A 16,681-nucleotide genomic window follows, 5' to 3' on the forward strand; every position below is an offset into this window, starting at 1 on the left:
GTGCCTCCATTTAGGGACAAATTTCGACCTCCGCAGCAGTTTCTGCCTTCTCCAATGTACCTACATATTTACTGAACTGACTGCACAATTTATGGCGGGTTCAACGCTATTACCACTTGGAAAATTCATTCTCCACCTCAGTTCCAACGGCACGACAGCACCATTAGAATTTCTGATCCTAAGGCTCACTGGAATACCTTGCATGAGTAATTCCAGCAGCACTTTCACTCAACTTTTGTTATATAAAAAATAATTAAATCGATGTGTTATCACATAAGCCTTTGAGAGTCCTAGTGCCAAAATCTCAATTCTGCATGTTATAATATTGGTAATTATCATCGATACCATTTAAAAGAACAAATGCATGGTTTAAATAAAAAAATGATATGGGCACAAGTAATTAAAGTTTTATAAATGATTTTCATTATGACTAAGCTTTATTAACAAGCTGTCGACTACAAGTTATTGGTGATGTTATTGCATGAATACTTAATGCGCTGTGTCTAGTTCCTCTCTGCTGTTTTATTGGAGGCAATCCATTTGTGGCTCCATTTAAATACAAGATAATCAGGAATTTGATTTGAGTGTACTAAGTGACAGTATATCGCAGACCGTAGTCCAATGTACAGTGTGTTAATCATGTGGTAAATGTTGTTTTTGTTCTACCCCCTCTCCCCCCAACAGCATTGCAGATTGATCCCAATGAAATTCAAGAGGTGTTTCAGGAACTGACAGCAAACATCTTCCGCATTAACACAAATGGTGAGTTTCCCTTTTGTGCTCATTTGTGTTACTTGATCATGTGATGGTTGTGTCGTTCTAGTCTAATGCTGGGATTGATCGGGAAAACAGGCAGTCCCGTGAGGACCTATTGAGGCTATTTACACTCCTGAATCGACTATAGGCAGGCTTTAAATATGGGTGCCGAGGAATCAGCCCCCGCCTCCCCCCCACTCCCCACCCACCCCTCCTAATCCAGGCAGAAGGCTGTTTATGCAAATTAGATTGCTGTGGCTGTTGGACCCCAATTGCAACTTTCAAAGAGAAATGGGAAGAGCATGCATGGCACAAGCCAGTCCTGTTTCTTCGGCAGTGAAGAGGCCTTAAAGGGATCGCAGAAAGCGTCTCCAAAACGCTGTGTTTTTTTAAGCCCGCCGATCAAATGTTAATGACACCTAAATGTGAAAGTGGCTCAAGTATCCCCACTGGCATTGTGGGGGCACCGTGGGCACATCACTGATATCGTGCCTGTTCAACACCAAACTGACCGTTTTATCCATTAGTTTTCACATTTTCCCTTAGTTCCTTTTATCTTCAGTCTTGTTGGTGTCCTTGCACTATGGGCTTTGGCCCTTCATCTAAGTTTCTCAATTTAAAATGAACACTAACTACCTCCTTTCATCAATTGTATCAACTGCACTAATTTCCATTTCCAGTTATTGTGTGCAGAAGAGCTGAACCAGTAAATAGATGTGAATGTTGTAGCAGATGACTATATTAGTGTCAAGACTACCGCAAGTTAAACCAACCGCTTTGTCTCCTAGCTTGATTATAAATTATTTTTTGGTGGGATTGCAATGGTGAATGTGACATGAAGAATGTTTCGGAACATACAGGAAAAGTAATTGGCGGACTCATCTATCCCTGAAGGGATATATTAGAACTATCAATATTCCAGTCTGTACCAAAAATACTATTTTTAGTTTGTGTTTTTAACTTTTACAGCAATTTATTCCAGCCACGTGGGATTAAAAGATGCTCGTGTGGTGTAATTGTCATTTTTTAATATTTACTGGGATGTTTAAGATTCTGTATATAGAATTAAAGACTTGGGTTCAGTTATTTTTACATCATTTTAGAATTCAGTCTTTGTGGAACTGTCAGTAAATGGGATGCAGCCTCATCTGAAAAACTGTCACAAAATGGCTGAACAGACCATTTTTTTTCCAGGGGCATACATATTTGGGAGGAATACAGAGCTGAATTAATAATATTGCTTTTGGGGCTCCTGCCACTGCTATAGCAGTTCCCACACAATTTCTTTTGAATTTCTGACAGAAGCACAGTATCTGTGATGGAAGGGAGGTAATTACTTCTGGTACTGTAGTCTATGAAGTGATGTGGGTGAGGTGATGCATCACTGCAGACTGGAAATGTTTAAATTGGTTGGATGCCACTATAAATTGCCATGTACCTCAGGTGTTTCTTTGCTTCCACAGGCTATGCAGTGGGTGGTGGATTAAATCAGAACTGTTTTTACTGCTATTTAGATTCTAAGGCAAGTGCAATTGCAAGAAGAAGCTATGGTGGTCAGCATAAAATGAAGCATGTAAACTCGCTGTTTGGGAAGATTAAAAATGAGTAAAATTGAAAGTGTTCTTGGCATATAATGGACCAGCACCTAACTATTAAAAGTGCCATAAAAATCAGGTCAGTCAGATTCTGAAAGTGAATGAGACAAATATTCCATTTGAAATATTGGATTCCTCTTTCAATTCTGAACAACTATAACATGAGCTTGTCTTTATTTGCAGGTGCTGACTGAAATTTCTTTCCATTTATGTTTCAGACTTCCAGCATTTATAGTTTTTGTCCTTTCCATCTCACTGATAGACTTGTTTTGCATTTAAAGCATTTTATGTTTTTGCATTTTTCTTTTTATCTGCAAAGCTATGTTCATCTTCACAACACTTTACTTTAGTAGCATCGAATCTCTGCCGTTGTATAAATGCACTGGCAGCCTCTAGTGACAGATAAAGTGAAGTACTCCCTTATTCTGCCTGTGAAGTACAATGCTATTCCTCCTGTTTTATGTCAGGTTTTATCTCACAAAAGGCATAGTACCATAGGTACAGGCGTAGGCTATTGAACCCCTCAAGTCTGTTCCGCCATTCATTGAGATTATGGCTGATCTGCGACTTAACTCCAATAACCCACCTTTGGCTCATATCCCTTAATATCTTTGATTAACAAAAATCAATCAATCTCTGATTTAAAATTAACAATTGCTCTAGCATCAATTGCCATTTGCGCAAGGGAATTCCAAACTTCTACCACCCTTTGTGTGTAGAGATGTTTCCTAATTTCACTCCTGAAAGGTCTGACTCTAATTATTAGACTGTGCCGCCTAATCCTAGAATCCCCAACCAGCGGGAATGGCTTCTCTCTATCTACCCTATCTGTTCCCCTTAATATCTTGAAAACTTCGATCAGATCACCCCTTAACCTTCTATATTCTAGGGAATACAACCCCAATTTGTGTAATCTCTCCTTGTAACTTAAGTCCAGATATTATTTCAACTGTTGGCTGTATGTTTTTCACCTCAAAAATGGGCAGCCGGCGGAGGAAAATCTGGTGGGGACATTGGATATCCATTTACCTGAATGATTCAAGTGTCAGGTAGGCCTTTAAATGGACGGGCAGCACTCCCACCCAAAACAGGCAGGAGGCAGTTTAACTAGGCAAATTCGGGTGCTACGCCTGCTATAGGACTCTGCTTGCAATTTTCATGGAGGTAATGAAAGGACCATGTGAAGGGCATGCTCATCCCAATTTTTCCAGGTGTTGAATGACCTAATTAGCAGTCGGAGATGTTTGTGGGGCCAGGAGTAGGCTCTCTCCTTCAACAACAACAATAACAAAAAGCCAGGAGAGCTTCAGAATAGTCAAGTCTATAGGTAACAAAGGCACGGATGAGGATTTCAGCAGCAGATGAGCTGAGGCAGAGGTAGAGTTGGACGATGTTACAATGGTGGAAGTAAGCAGTTTTGGTGATGGCGTGGATATTTGGTGAGAAGCTCATCTCGGGGTCAAATAGGACACCAAGGTTGTGAACAGCGGGGTCAACCTCAGTTGCCTGGCAGAGAGCAGATTCAGTGGCTGGTGAATGTAGTTTGTGACAGGGAGCAAAGACAGTGGCTTCGGTCTTCCCAATATTTAGTTGGAGAAAATTCCTACTCATCCAATACTGGATGTCGGATAAGCAGTGGAGTGTGCGAAAGAGGTGGAGGTGCAGTAGAACTGACCGTTGTTGGCATAAATGTGGAATCTGATATGTTTTCGGATGGTGTCGCTGAGGGGCAGCATGTAGATATAAGAGGGCCCCAAGGATAGATACTTGGGGGACTCCAGAGATAATGATGCGGGAGCCGGAAGAGAAGCCATTGCAGGTGATTCTCTGGCTACAACTGAATAGATAAGAATGGAACAAAAACAGAAAATGTTGGAAATACTCAGCAGATCAGGCAGCATCTGTGGAGAGAGAAACAGAGTTAACGTTTCAGGTCGCTGACCTTTCGTCTGATGTTGGCCCTGAAACGTTCTCTCACCACAGCTGCTGCCTGGCCAGCTGAGCATTTCCAGCATTTTCTGTCTTTATTTCAGATTTCCAGCAGTATTTTGCTTTTGCTCAGATTAGAATGGAGCCAGGCGGGTGTAGTTTCGGCAGCTAGACAACGGAGGAGAGGCATTGGAGGAGGATGGTGTGGTCAACCGTGTCAAAGGTTGCAGACAGGTCGAGAAGGCGAAGGAAGGATAGTTTACCATGGACATCACACAGGACGACATTTGTGGCTTTGATTAAGAGCCTTTTAAGAGGTTGGAGATGGGTCGGTGGTTTGCAAGGACAGAAAGGTCAAAGGTGTTTTTTTGAGGCGAGGAGTAATGGCGGTAGATTTGAAGTGGAAGAGAACAGTACCTGAGGAGAGAGAACTGTTAACATTAACAGCAACATGGGGGCGAGGAAAGGAAGTCAGGCGGTCAGCAATTTGGTGGAAAAAGGGCCCAGGGAGCAGGAGGTGGGTCCTATGGACAAGCTGAGTTTAGAAGAAGGCGTGAGAGGAGACAGGAGAGAAACGAGAGAAAGATGCGAGTTCACAGCGAGGGCAGGAGAGACGTGAGAAGAAGTTTGGCTCGGTGGACTAGGGAAAGGAAGGGAAGCGGCAGAGGCAGCTGAACGGATAGTCTCAATTTTAATGAAGAAAGTCCGTGAGTTCCTCGCACTTGTTGTTGGAGGTGAGGGTGGAGGAGGCAGGGGAGAGGGGTTTAAGAAGATCGTGCGTAGTGTATAAAAGGCAAGGGGCCCTGGGAGCAGCGTGGCGGCCCCGACCTGTGTGAGAACACCAGCGGCAGGTCGGGGCCATAAAAGGCGAGTGGACCCCGGACAGTGTGGCGGCCCCGAGCAGCATGAGCTGGTGCAGGAGAGTGACGTCTTGGAGAAGGGCGACTGGATCGGACGTCACCATAAACCAGGTCGGTGATTGAAGTGTGGACAGGTACAGCAGGACCAGCGAGGTCAGGGCGAAGGAGCGGCAAGAGATTGCAGAGCAACTTGATCGGGGCCCAGAAGAGGCGTGAGTTCTGGGCCCAGCTGCGGCAAGGGCCCTGGGGCAGCACGGGGCAGCCCACACTGCGATAAGTGTGTGCACCAGGTCCGTGCAGCTGAGCCTGGTCTCCAAGTCATCTTGGATCCCCTTGCTACTGGACCAAGACCTAGCTCTGTCAAGCCCGTGTGGTGGCTGGTGTGCAAAGGCCACCTACCCGTTAAAAAAAATCCATGCACAGGCATCTTCCACCATTCAACATTGAATTCAGTACCTGGAACATTAGGTCCTTCATTGAAACATCTGTGAACTCATCCCATTTTGGTGTGGAAGCGAGTCATCCTCGATACGAGGGACCGCCTAAGAAGATGTAATGGAGAAAAGAAGCCAGGGGTTATCTTTGCAATTCAAGATGATATTGGAATAGAGCAGTTTTGGCAGAGGAGTGCAGCACCCGATAGTGCTTTATGTTGTCCAACCAGATCTGGTGATGGATGGCTAAACCAGTTGCCCGCCATAAACGTTCAAGTATACATTCCTTGGACTTAAGACAGTGGAGATGAGGGCCGGACCAGGGGACCAACCAGGGTGAGAGAGAGCAATGGTTTTCTATTCCCCTGACGGAACTACCTGTCCACAAATCCTGCTGATCCTGCACTGTGCCAAACTGGCAAGCTGCAGTGGAATTGTCCTTTGCAGCCACAGGCCACTGGTAAAGTTTAAACCAGGCCCAAACCTGAAAATGGTTTGGTTCTTCCGACTCTGGACTTGACTAGGTGCCATGGGCACACTACCAATGTCGCCCATGTTTTGGGTCCAACTTGAAAATCTCCCCCATAGCTTGGGGAGATAAAACAGTGAAGATAATAGAGTATTGATTTCAACACATTGAAGGTGCAAGAAGGAGAAAATACATGTATCATTGTAATTTTTGACAATTAAGAAGGAACAAATGCAGCAGCATATCAATTTAGCATTTGTATTATTACACGTTTTCTTGCCTGCCCAATTGCATTCAAGGTCCCACACAAGAGATTAATGTGCAAAGTTAAAGCACATGGGATTGGGGGTAATGTGCTAACATGGATTGAGAACTGGTTGTCAGACAGGAAGCAAAGAGTAGGAGTAAATGGGTACTTTTCAGAATGGCAGGCAGTGACTAGTGGGGTACCACAAGGTTCTGTGCTGGGGCCCCAGCTGTTTACATTGTACATTAATGATTTGGACAAGGGGATTAAATGTAGTATCTCCAAATTTGCGGATGACACGAAGTTGGGTGGCAGTGTGAGCTGCGAGGAGGATGCTATGAGGCTGCAGAGTGACTTGGATAGGTTAGGTGAGTGGGCAAATGCATGGCAGATGAAGTATAATGTGGCTAAATGTGAGGTTACCCACTTTGGTGGTAAAAACAGAGAGACAGACTATTATCTGAATGGTGACAGATTAGGAAAAGGGGAGGTGCAACGAGACCTGGGTGTCATGGTACATCAGTCATTGAAGGTTGGCATGCAGGTACAGCAGGTGGTTAAGAAAGCAAATGGCATGTTGGCCTTCATAGCGAGGGGATTTGAGTACAGGGGCAGGGAGGTATTACTACAGTTGTACAGGGTCTTGGTGAGGCCACACCTGGAGTATTGTGTACAGTTTTGGTCTCCTAACTTGAGGAAGGACATTCTTGCTATTGAGGGAGTGCAGCGAAGGTTCACCAGACTGATTCCTGGGATGGCGGGACTGACATATCAAGAAAGACTGGATCAACTGGGCTTGTATTCACTGGAGTTCAAAAGAATGAGAGGGGATCTCATAGAAACGTTTAAAATTCTGACGGGTTTCGACAGGTTAGATGCAGGAAGAATGTTCCCAATGTTGGGGAAGTCCAGAACCAGGGGTCACAGTCTAAGGATAACGGGTAAGCCATTTAGGACTGAGATGAGGAGAAACTTCTTCACCCAGAGAGTGGTGAACCTGTGGAATTCTCTACCACAGAAAGTTGTTGAGGCCAATTCACCAAATATATTCAAAAAGGAGTTAGATATAGTGCTTACTACTAGGGGGATCAAGGGGTATGGCGAGAAAGCAGGAATGGGGTACTGAGGTTGCATGTTCAGCCATGAACTCATTGAATGGCGGTGCAGGCTCAAAGGGCCGAATGGCCTCCTCCTGCACCTATTTTCTCTGTCTATGTTTCTATTTCCGCTTCGTGGCATGGCTGGGACATCCCTGAACACAGCGACCACGGTGCAACTAAATCCAGTTGTGATGTGGGATTCAGAAATTCCCGAGATGAGCTAGGTATATACATTTAAAAGGGCTGGCTCAAATACGTTGATTGTGGGAAGTTGTTCAACAACTTAAAGGAAAATTGGAACGCCTTTAAAGGAATGATGCTGAGCATACAGGTTAAATACATACCTGAGAATCAACAAGCTCAGACTAAACAAATGTGAATCTAAAAGGAAATTATATTTATCAAAAAAGTGAAGTACAGAGAAAAAAGGGAGAAAAGGGGAAAGGATTCACTCAAATGAATATAAGAATATCTAAACATTTTGAAAGTAGGCCTCAGTTCCCCCATTTCTGCTCTCATCCCTTTCCCTCCCTCACAGAAGCACAATACCTTGTCCTCAGCTTCCACCCTCACCGGCCTCCACATTCAGCGGAGCATCGTCTGCCATTTCCGCCACCTCCAGCGTGATGCCACCACCAAACACATCTTCCCCTCCCCAACCCTTTCAGAATTCCAAAGGGACCGTTCCCTCCACAACTACATGATTCACTCTTCAATTAACCCCAACCCCCGTTCCCTTCCCACAGATCCTTCCAGTGCAAGTGCAGGAGATGCAACACCTGCCCTTTCACCTCCTCCCTTCTCACTGTCCAGGGTCTCAAACACTCCTTCCAGGTGAAACAACAATTTACTAGTACAGTACTTCTTTCAATTTGGTCCACTGTAGCCGCTGCTCTCGATGTGGTCTCCTCTTCATTGGGGAGACCAAAAGCAAATTGGGTAATCGTTTTGCTGAACACCTCTGTTTCGTCCGCAAGCGTGACCCTGAGCTTCCGTTCGCACACCATTTTAATTTTCCGTCCCACTCCCACTCTGTGTCCTCGGCCTACTACACTGTTTCAATGAAGCTCGAAGAACAGCACCTCATCTTTTGATTAGGCACTTTACTGCCTTCTGACCTCAACACTGAGTTCAACAATTTCAGATCATAACCATTGCTGCCATTTTTCTGCACAGCAAGTGCTGGTAATGATTTTGCTGTTGCCATTCACAGCTCCTCTAGAGCCATCTCTTCACTTACTTGCCCCATTACCAGCTCCTTTTGCCTTGTCCCATCATCCTTTTTGTCATTTAAACCCTCCTGTCCTCCACCCTATCCACAGACCTTCCCTTTCCTCCTTTCCTCCCCTCCCCTCTTTCCTTTCCTCTGCAATTGCTTAAAATCCGTTGCATCTCTTCATATTTTCCAGTTCTAACGAAAGGTCATCAACCTGAAACGTTAACTCTGTTTCTTTCTCCACAGATGCTACCTGATCTGCTGAGATTTTCCAGCATTTTCTGTTCATATTTCAAATTCCAGCATCCACAGTATTTTGCCTTTGTGTTAAAAGTAGGGCATTCAGCCCCTCGAGCCTGTTCCGCCATTCAATTAGATCATGGCTGATCGGTATCTTAACGCCACTTAGCTGCCTTAAGTCCATAACATTTAAAACCCTTGCCAAACAAAACGTTACCCATTTTAGTTTTGACCTTTTTCAATTGACTGAGCCTCAACAGCCTTTTGGGTAGAGACTTCCAGATTTGCACTACCCTTTGTATGAAGAAATGTTTCCTTTGCTCCTTACTCCCTAATCAGAGGAAACCGTTTTTCTTGATCTACCCTATCAAATTCTTTATTCACCTTAAATACCTCAATTATATCATCGTAAATAACCACAAAAAAGGCAATATTCTAAAGACACTGGAATAATGACACAAAGGCAATGATTTGTGAGGATTAGGTTAATGATGTTAGCTCGGATGTGTCGTGGATTGGGAGATGGGCGTTATTTTAAAAAAAAAATCCCTTCTAGGCTGGCTAATAGGAATGCTAAAACAAGACAGTTCAATTCCATATAAATACTCCCTGATCGCCAATTTGAATCCAGCAAAACTAGAATATTCATCCATCTATACTTTTCAACCTTTGCCTTCTACCCTCCATTTCTGTGCATAGCAATATGGTTATCAGATTGGAAATGCAAAATTTATTGCTTTCAGATTTATTGCATCAATAAATCTTTCCTGGATCATGCAAAAATAAAAATGCTGCATTTTCATGGAAGAACCTGACCTTTCAATAGGCCAATGTTTCAACCTCATTCTCATTAATCCTCACCTTTTCTTTGCAGTGACTTCCTTAGAGAAGAGTTTGCAAGCTCTGGGGACACCTAATGACACACAAGAGCTTAGAGATGGACTGTGAGTCACTTTTTGATATAGATTTTTATGAAAAGACTAATGACTTTGCTGTTATGCTTGAACCGCGTTGTGTAATTTTATATCTCTGAATAATGGACACATACAAAATGGTCATCGATTCACCACTGTAAAACTGGGCTGAGAAAGATCATCAGATGTAACTGAGACTTCCTAATCCCATCATAATATGAAACTCAAAACTAATTTTGTCTTTTTTTGTCAAGGGCATTTAGCTATAGAGCTGAGGGATGAAACAGAGGACAATTTATTCTTGAATATAGAAATGTCGCTTATTTTAATATGTTCAAACTGATTATGCTTGGGACAGGCTGACAAAATGCAAGCACCTCATAATAAAGATGAATGAATTGTTCTATAGGTTAGGCCAAGGGAAGTAACTTTTTATTAGTATTCATTTATTTTGGTTTGCTACAAATGTTCTTATCAAAGCTGAGTGAGTAGGAATTGAATTATTTTTCTCTTCCACTTCTTCCAGTTATTGACGATGAATAGTACTCTAAGATTGGATGTGTGAACTTCAGCTGGCGAATTTTGACAGGATATTTGAGCCTTCGGAAATGAGGTTGACTTTTACAAAATGTCCTCACATGCTTATTTACAAGGACAGTCACTAGATATTAATCAAAAGAAGGAACCTTACTAATCCCCCGCCCCCAACCCCCCCAGTATGCAGAGACTAATTGTAGGGTCCCATCTCCATCTGGCTGAGATCAGCGAATTCCGTACAGACCAGTGATAGTTTGACACTGACACATTCCTGGTCTGTATAACTCAATGTCACTATACCCTGTACCACCCTTCCTGGTCTGCGTAACTCAGTTGCACGTTGGGGCTCCCCCATTCTGTATAACTTTGTTTCACACGGGGCAGTAAATTTACCAATTGAGTCAATTGGGCATTGTGGCCAATTTTTTAATACGTATTGCTGCAACAAACAAATAACAAATGCTAATTCAAATGAGCTCAGAAGCTTCTAATCTGAAGTGGAAAGTCTCGAGATGTCTGTAACCCACTCGTGGAGTTGAGACATCCGAGATTGAAAAGTGCCTTGCAACTTCATGCCAAACATCCATTATTATCCATTTTAAAGGTAGTTGTTTATTAACACCTGGTAATGATCAATGCTTTTAGGTTTATGTTTGAAATAAATTGTTTAATGCAGCTTTCTGAGGCTAAGTCTGATAAGCAGAGCCTCCCTATGGATATCCTGTTTTCTTGGGGATAAAAGTGAATGTGCTGATTAAAGGTTTACTTGTTCTACTAATTTTTTCCCCCCCCCAAATACAATTAAATTCATCTGAAAAAGTAATAACATTATAGTTTAAAAAAAAATCATTGTGCAGTTTTCTCAGAATCTATTTAACTTTTCAGTTGATGGATGCAGTTCTGGCGTGAGCATATTTGAAATAGCAAGGGCAGCAAACACGCTTTAGGGACCCTAAAACAAGTCTTGTAAAGTAAATCCCTCATTGTCCTCAATTCTGACCAGTTCAGAAAACGGCAGTACTTGCTCTCGATGTGCTGAACATTTATTTTATTGGTGCTGAGCCAGGTTTTTCAGTTGGATAGTTGGCTATAGCTCAGTATATTTTTTGGACCTGGCACTACGTCTGTTGGGTTGAGCTTAGCTTAGTTCACCTAGGAAGGATACATCTTGAATGTATTATATCCTATCACATTGGTATCAGATTAATGTGTGATTTGCTTCTGGCATTCATTATTGGCTTCCAGCTGTGCCAGACTGGGTTTCTTTATCGCAGTGCACTTTCTGGTTCCGAGCAACAGCCAACACTTGCCTAGCTATTACTGACTGGGATACATTTCTTCCCTTACTTTTCCCAGGGGTCACAGTCTAAGGAGAAGGGGTAAGCCATATAGGACCGAGATGAGGAGAAACTTTTTCACCCAGAGAGTGGTGAACCTGTGGAATTCTCGACCACAGAAAGTTGTTGTATCCAGTTCGTTGGATATATTCAAGGGGGAGTTGATGTGGCCCTTGTAGGGGGTTTTTGCTCTGCCAAATTACGGGGGTCTTTGGTGGCTGTTGGTATATTGGGCCTCTCTGCCCCTTCTTGGGGACGGTCCAGCAGCTTATGGTTCGCTGACCACTAAACTGGCAGTTTCGAAGTGCCCTAGCACCCCTATCTGGTTCTAACCTCAGAATTTTGGTGGATTATGAGCTTCCACAAGGGAAAACAAAACACTCAGAGACAAGTGGTCCTTGGAACGAAAAAAAAACGGGTAAGTCCAATTTATTAACCATGGTAAGTTTCCAACTAGGTCAAACTTTATCTAAACACATATCTGACACACACTTATAAACTATGAAAACCTATGGGAAGAAATGGACACAACGAAAACCTTACACAATTTTATCTTTACAAGACATTTCCAACACCACCCCCACCTCCCTTTTTACTTGACTGACCTAGGCTGACAGTTGGGAAAAGAAACCCCAGGATAATACTTACGATCCTTTTTGACAGTTATTTTTTTTAGACTTAGGATCATTGATTTACGGGGTAGCTGGAGTGAAAGTTGCCTCTCCCATTTACTTCGGTCTCCGGTTCTTCAACTGGTTGGCCTCGGAGTGTTGTTTGGTGTGCGGCTCAGCTTCTTGAGACGATTTTGGGCCTCTCGGTAGTTGGGTTGTATATTCTGCACACAAGTCGAGTCCAGGGCCCGTTCGATGGTAGGTTTCCCAGCCGGTAACAGTCCGTCTCCGTTCTCTCTGGGTTTCTGTCTGTCTGTGATTGCTACTGCTCCTCGACGACGCCTCCTACTGCTCCAGCTGCTTCTTTCCTCTCGGTGGATCCATAGCTCCTATATTTGTATCCAATTTAGTTCTGGCCTTTTCGCGCCCAAACTCAGTTAGTGGTCCATTGTGTAAGTTTGGGCGGGGAGATAGTTTTGAATATTTAATCAGAGATGTCACAGGTACAGGTAGGTGTGAGGACAGGGATATTGTTTCAGTGCATGTTGGTGCGTCAAAGTCTGCTGGTCCATTGTAACAGTCCTGGGAGTCAATCGGTTTGGACCTCCCCTTTGATGGGCCATCACCGCAGTGATCTCAGGGCTATTATCCACTGTCCCTAATTAGGTAGATGATGGTCCACATTCATACTTTGATTAGGGGTGAGTCATATTTTCGAACTGGGCCGGGTAGTCCCCATTGGTTGAGGATTTCCCTGCTTCAGGCCCGACTCGATCCCTGATTGGCCTGCCAGAATGCACTTTTCCCCCATTGGCCAGTGCCTCTGTCTCGCTTCTGAGCCCAGACTCCACAATGTCTGTATCCGCCCACACGTTTCCCAGCCTGCCTGGTCTGAGGATTTTACTTGGCCAAAAATGTTAATTTAAAATGTATAGGACGATCCCATCTTAGTTTTCTTGTCCTTAAGGTGTTCCAATAAACTGCGGCCGTGGATTTTCGAACCTTACACCCTTACGGTGAAGGGGATCAGGAGGTATGGAGAGAAGGCGGGAGTGGGGTACTGAAGTTGCATGATCAGCCATGATCATATTGAATAGTGGTGCAGGCTCGAAGGGCTCTATGTTTGTGAACGAGTAACTTTTTCGTCCCCCCTCCCATATTTGTGGGACTATTCTCTCGTTAATATAATGCTCCTGCGAATAGTCCATGACATTTTGTCGCATGCAGTGAGACCAGAGAACTCACAGGCTGCTCATTGCTCGACGGTATTGTTGTCTCTTCAGCTACTTTCATTGGCTTTCACTGCACACTTTGAAATGAGTTTGGTCACAGGGTTCAAGGCTGAGTTAACAAGAGCAAGATTTTCAGCTCGACAGATTAGATTTAAAAATAATGGATAGAAATAAAGTGAAAAAATGGTAGATTTCTGAATTTCATTTGATTCAGGCACTCAGCTTTATTTCTTGTGGTCATATTAGAAGCCAATAAATGTCTACCTCCTCATTTTATTATCAATGTTCCTTCAGCTGCTGCACTGATACATAATGCAGGAGTATTTCTCTGTGAAGTGCTTTTGGGGGTGTTAAGAAGATTTGTTTTCCCTCATGGTTCCTTAGCTTAACTGTGGAATTCATATGCATGAAGAAGGGCCACTCAAGGGGGTTGTGGTGCTGGATGGCAACCAGGAGTTGTGGAATTGTAGCTGAGCAAGTATCAGCACTTTCAGTAGTACAAATCTGGAACTCTCTGCCACCCCGATACCCCCCACCCCCCGCCCCCGGCACCTCCTCCCCGAAAAAAAAGGTTGTGGACATTGTGACAATTGGAGCTTTCAAGACTCAGATGGATAGATTTTTGTTCGGCAGGGGTATCAAGGGATGTCTGAAGAAGTTTTTTTCTAACTTGTATCCTGAATGGCCTGGCTTTGAGTTTAAGGTTATGTTCCTTGTCCTAGACTCCCGCACCAGTGGAAAAAGTTTCTCTCCATCTACCTCATCAATTCCTTTCAAAATCCTGAAGCCCTCAATCAAATCAACCCTTAATCTTTTATATTCCAGGGAATACAAGCGTAGTTTATGTAATTGTTGCTCATAAACTAACCATTAGAGCCCTGGTAACAATGAACATGGACTTCAGGTGTAGATCAGCCATTATCGAATTGGATAGCGGGGCAAGCTTGAGGGACTGAATGGCCGGCTCCTGTTCCTAATGTTCCTATGTTCAGGAGAGGTGGAAGTGTTAAAAGGTGAGGAAAAAAACACGGTTGTGTGATCATTGCGTAACTAAAATCACCTGGGTCTCTGTCCTTTGTATACAGAAGTTGAAGTGCAGACTTAATCGTTGCTAGCTGAACTAATATTGCCGAATTATGGATTAAGTTATGAACCTGTCGCTACTTTTAACTGTGGCAGTAATGGTGATGTGATGTAACTGCAGATTTGGTTTGTGTTACAAGTCACAATGCAGCATGGTAGCAGAAAAGGTCAAGTTTGCTTTATTTAAAAACCTGCCCTGGTGAAGCCTACAGACCATCAGCCTTTCTGGCTAAACTGCATACCGTTTTCATTCCGCTTCACTTTGCAGATAATTTTTTTTCATTAGCTAAGTTTATATTACATTTCAAAGCTGGATCACTTCTGAGACATTAAATAAAAACAGATTACTGAATTGGCAGTCAAGGGAGTGGCTGATATGCAAGGAGCTATAGAGAACAGGAAACGTCTTGGTTTTGTGCTGAATTTGACGAGGATGGCATTGGTCTTTGCGCCATTAGCAGGGGAAAAAGTCAACTCGTGTTCCCACTCCTCACCACTACACTAACATATGAATATTGGATGCGAATTGTGTAGGGAAGTGGCCCTCTGAACCGTACAACTGAAAACTCAAAGGGTTAATATTGAAACACTGGGAAAGCAAAAATTGCACAGATGCTCAGACAAAGGACTTGCACAGACAGCAACTTGAATTTATCTCGACAGGCACTAAATATCTTAATTAAGCCTGGAGCCATAGTATGGCAAACCTAAGAGATAGCTAATATTGTTTGTATAAACAACTGTGAAATTAACAGGGAGGCTTTTTGTTGTGTTCCTAACACAGATGAGACTGCACACAGGGTGGTTAAAGTAACAGTGACCTCAGTCTTTATTAAGACACTCCAGAGTGAGGAACAGGCCTCAGGGGCCGGCTTATATACAGTGCTCCCAAGGGGTGCTGGGATCCCTTGGGACTTCAGGGGATGAACTCCCTAGTGGCGGAACATGGGAGTGCATGCTTTACAGATACACAACATCACCCCCCCCGCTCCCCCTCCCCCCCCAAAGTCAAAGTGAAAACTATTTACAAGGTGAGGTGGTCAGGAGCCTTTCTTTCCATGGTGGACTGCCTCGATACAAATGTCTGTTCTTGTGTGTTGGTTGTGCCCTCGCTGGGCTGGCGTGTTGTTGGCCCTGCATGGATGCTGGGTGAGCCTGGCCTTGCTGGGCTGTTGGGTGTGATGGGTTCAATTTCTTGGTCTGGCGTGGTGTCGTTGATCTTTTGGGTGTGTGTTGTGGGCTCGAAAAAGGTGGTGTCTGCTCTGGGTTGTTCAGGGCAGACTGAACCACAGTCTCGTTTGGTCCAGGTGCTTTCTGCAAATTTGTCCATTGTCAATAGTTTGACTACAAACACCCTGCTCCCTTCTTTAGCTATCACCATGCCCGCGATCCACTTGGGACCATGTCGATAGTTTAGCACATACATAGTCATTCAGATCAATTTCCCGTGACACAGTGGCGCGACCATCATTTACATTTTGTTGCTCCCGCCTACTCTCTACCTGATCATGAGGTTGGGGTGAACCAGTGAGAGTCTGGTTTTAAGTGTCCTTTTCATGAGTAGCTCAGCTGGGGACACCCCTGTGAGCGAGTGGGGTCTCATGCGGTAGCTGAGCAGTACTCGGGACAGGCGGGTTTGGGGTGAGCCTTCTGTGACTCGTTTAAGGCTCTGTTTGATTGTTTGTACTGCCCGCTCTGCCTGCCCATTGGAGCCTGGTTTAAACGGGGCTGAGGTGACATGTTTGAACCCATTGCGGGTCATGAATTCTTTAAATTCGGCACTGGTGAAACATGGGCCCGTTGTCACTGACCAGTATGTCAGGCAGGCCGTGGATGGCAAACATGGCCCTCAGGCTTTCAGTGGTGGCGGTGGCGGTGCTTCCCGACATTATTTCACATTCAATCCATTTTGAAAAAGCATCCACCACCATCAGAAACATTTTACCGAGAAACGGGCCCACATAGTCGACATGAATCCTTGACCATGATCTGGAGGGCCAGGACCACAAAGATAGTGGTGCCTCTCTGGGCGCGTTGCTCAACTGAGTACACACGCTGCATTGCCGTACACAGGACTCTAAGTCAGAGTCAATACCGGGCCACCACACGTGGGATTTGGCT

The 16,681-nt window shown here is 44.1% G+C and overlaps 1 protein-coding gene across 2 annotated transcripts in view; it reads left to right on the plus strand.

Moving 5' to 3' along the window:
• tsnare1 (T-SNARE Domain Containing 1) overlaps nt 1-16,681 on the plus strand; it is a 1,185,173-nt gene that overhangs the window by 555,269 nt on the left and 613,223 nt on the right. For both annotated transcript variants that reach the window (XM_070876910.1, XM_070876900.1), the window contains exons 3-4: nt 685-762; nt 9,721-9,790. In XM_070876910.1, coding sequence (XP_070733011.1) covers nt 685-762; nt 9,721-9,790 — 148 coding nt within the window. The remainder of the gene's footprint in view (nt 1-684; nt 763-9,720; nt 9,791-16,681) is intronic.

The sequence above is a fragment of the Pristiophorus japonicus genome, chromosome 1 (genome assembly GCF_044704955.1).
Source record: "Pristiophorus japonicus isolate sPriJap1 chromosome 1, sPriJap1.hap1, whole genome shotgun sequence".
In the NCBI taxonomy this organism is placed as follows: Eukaryota; Metazoa; Chordata; class Chondrichthyes; family Pristiophoridae; genus Pristiophorus; species Pristiophorus japonicus.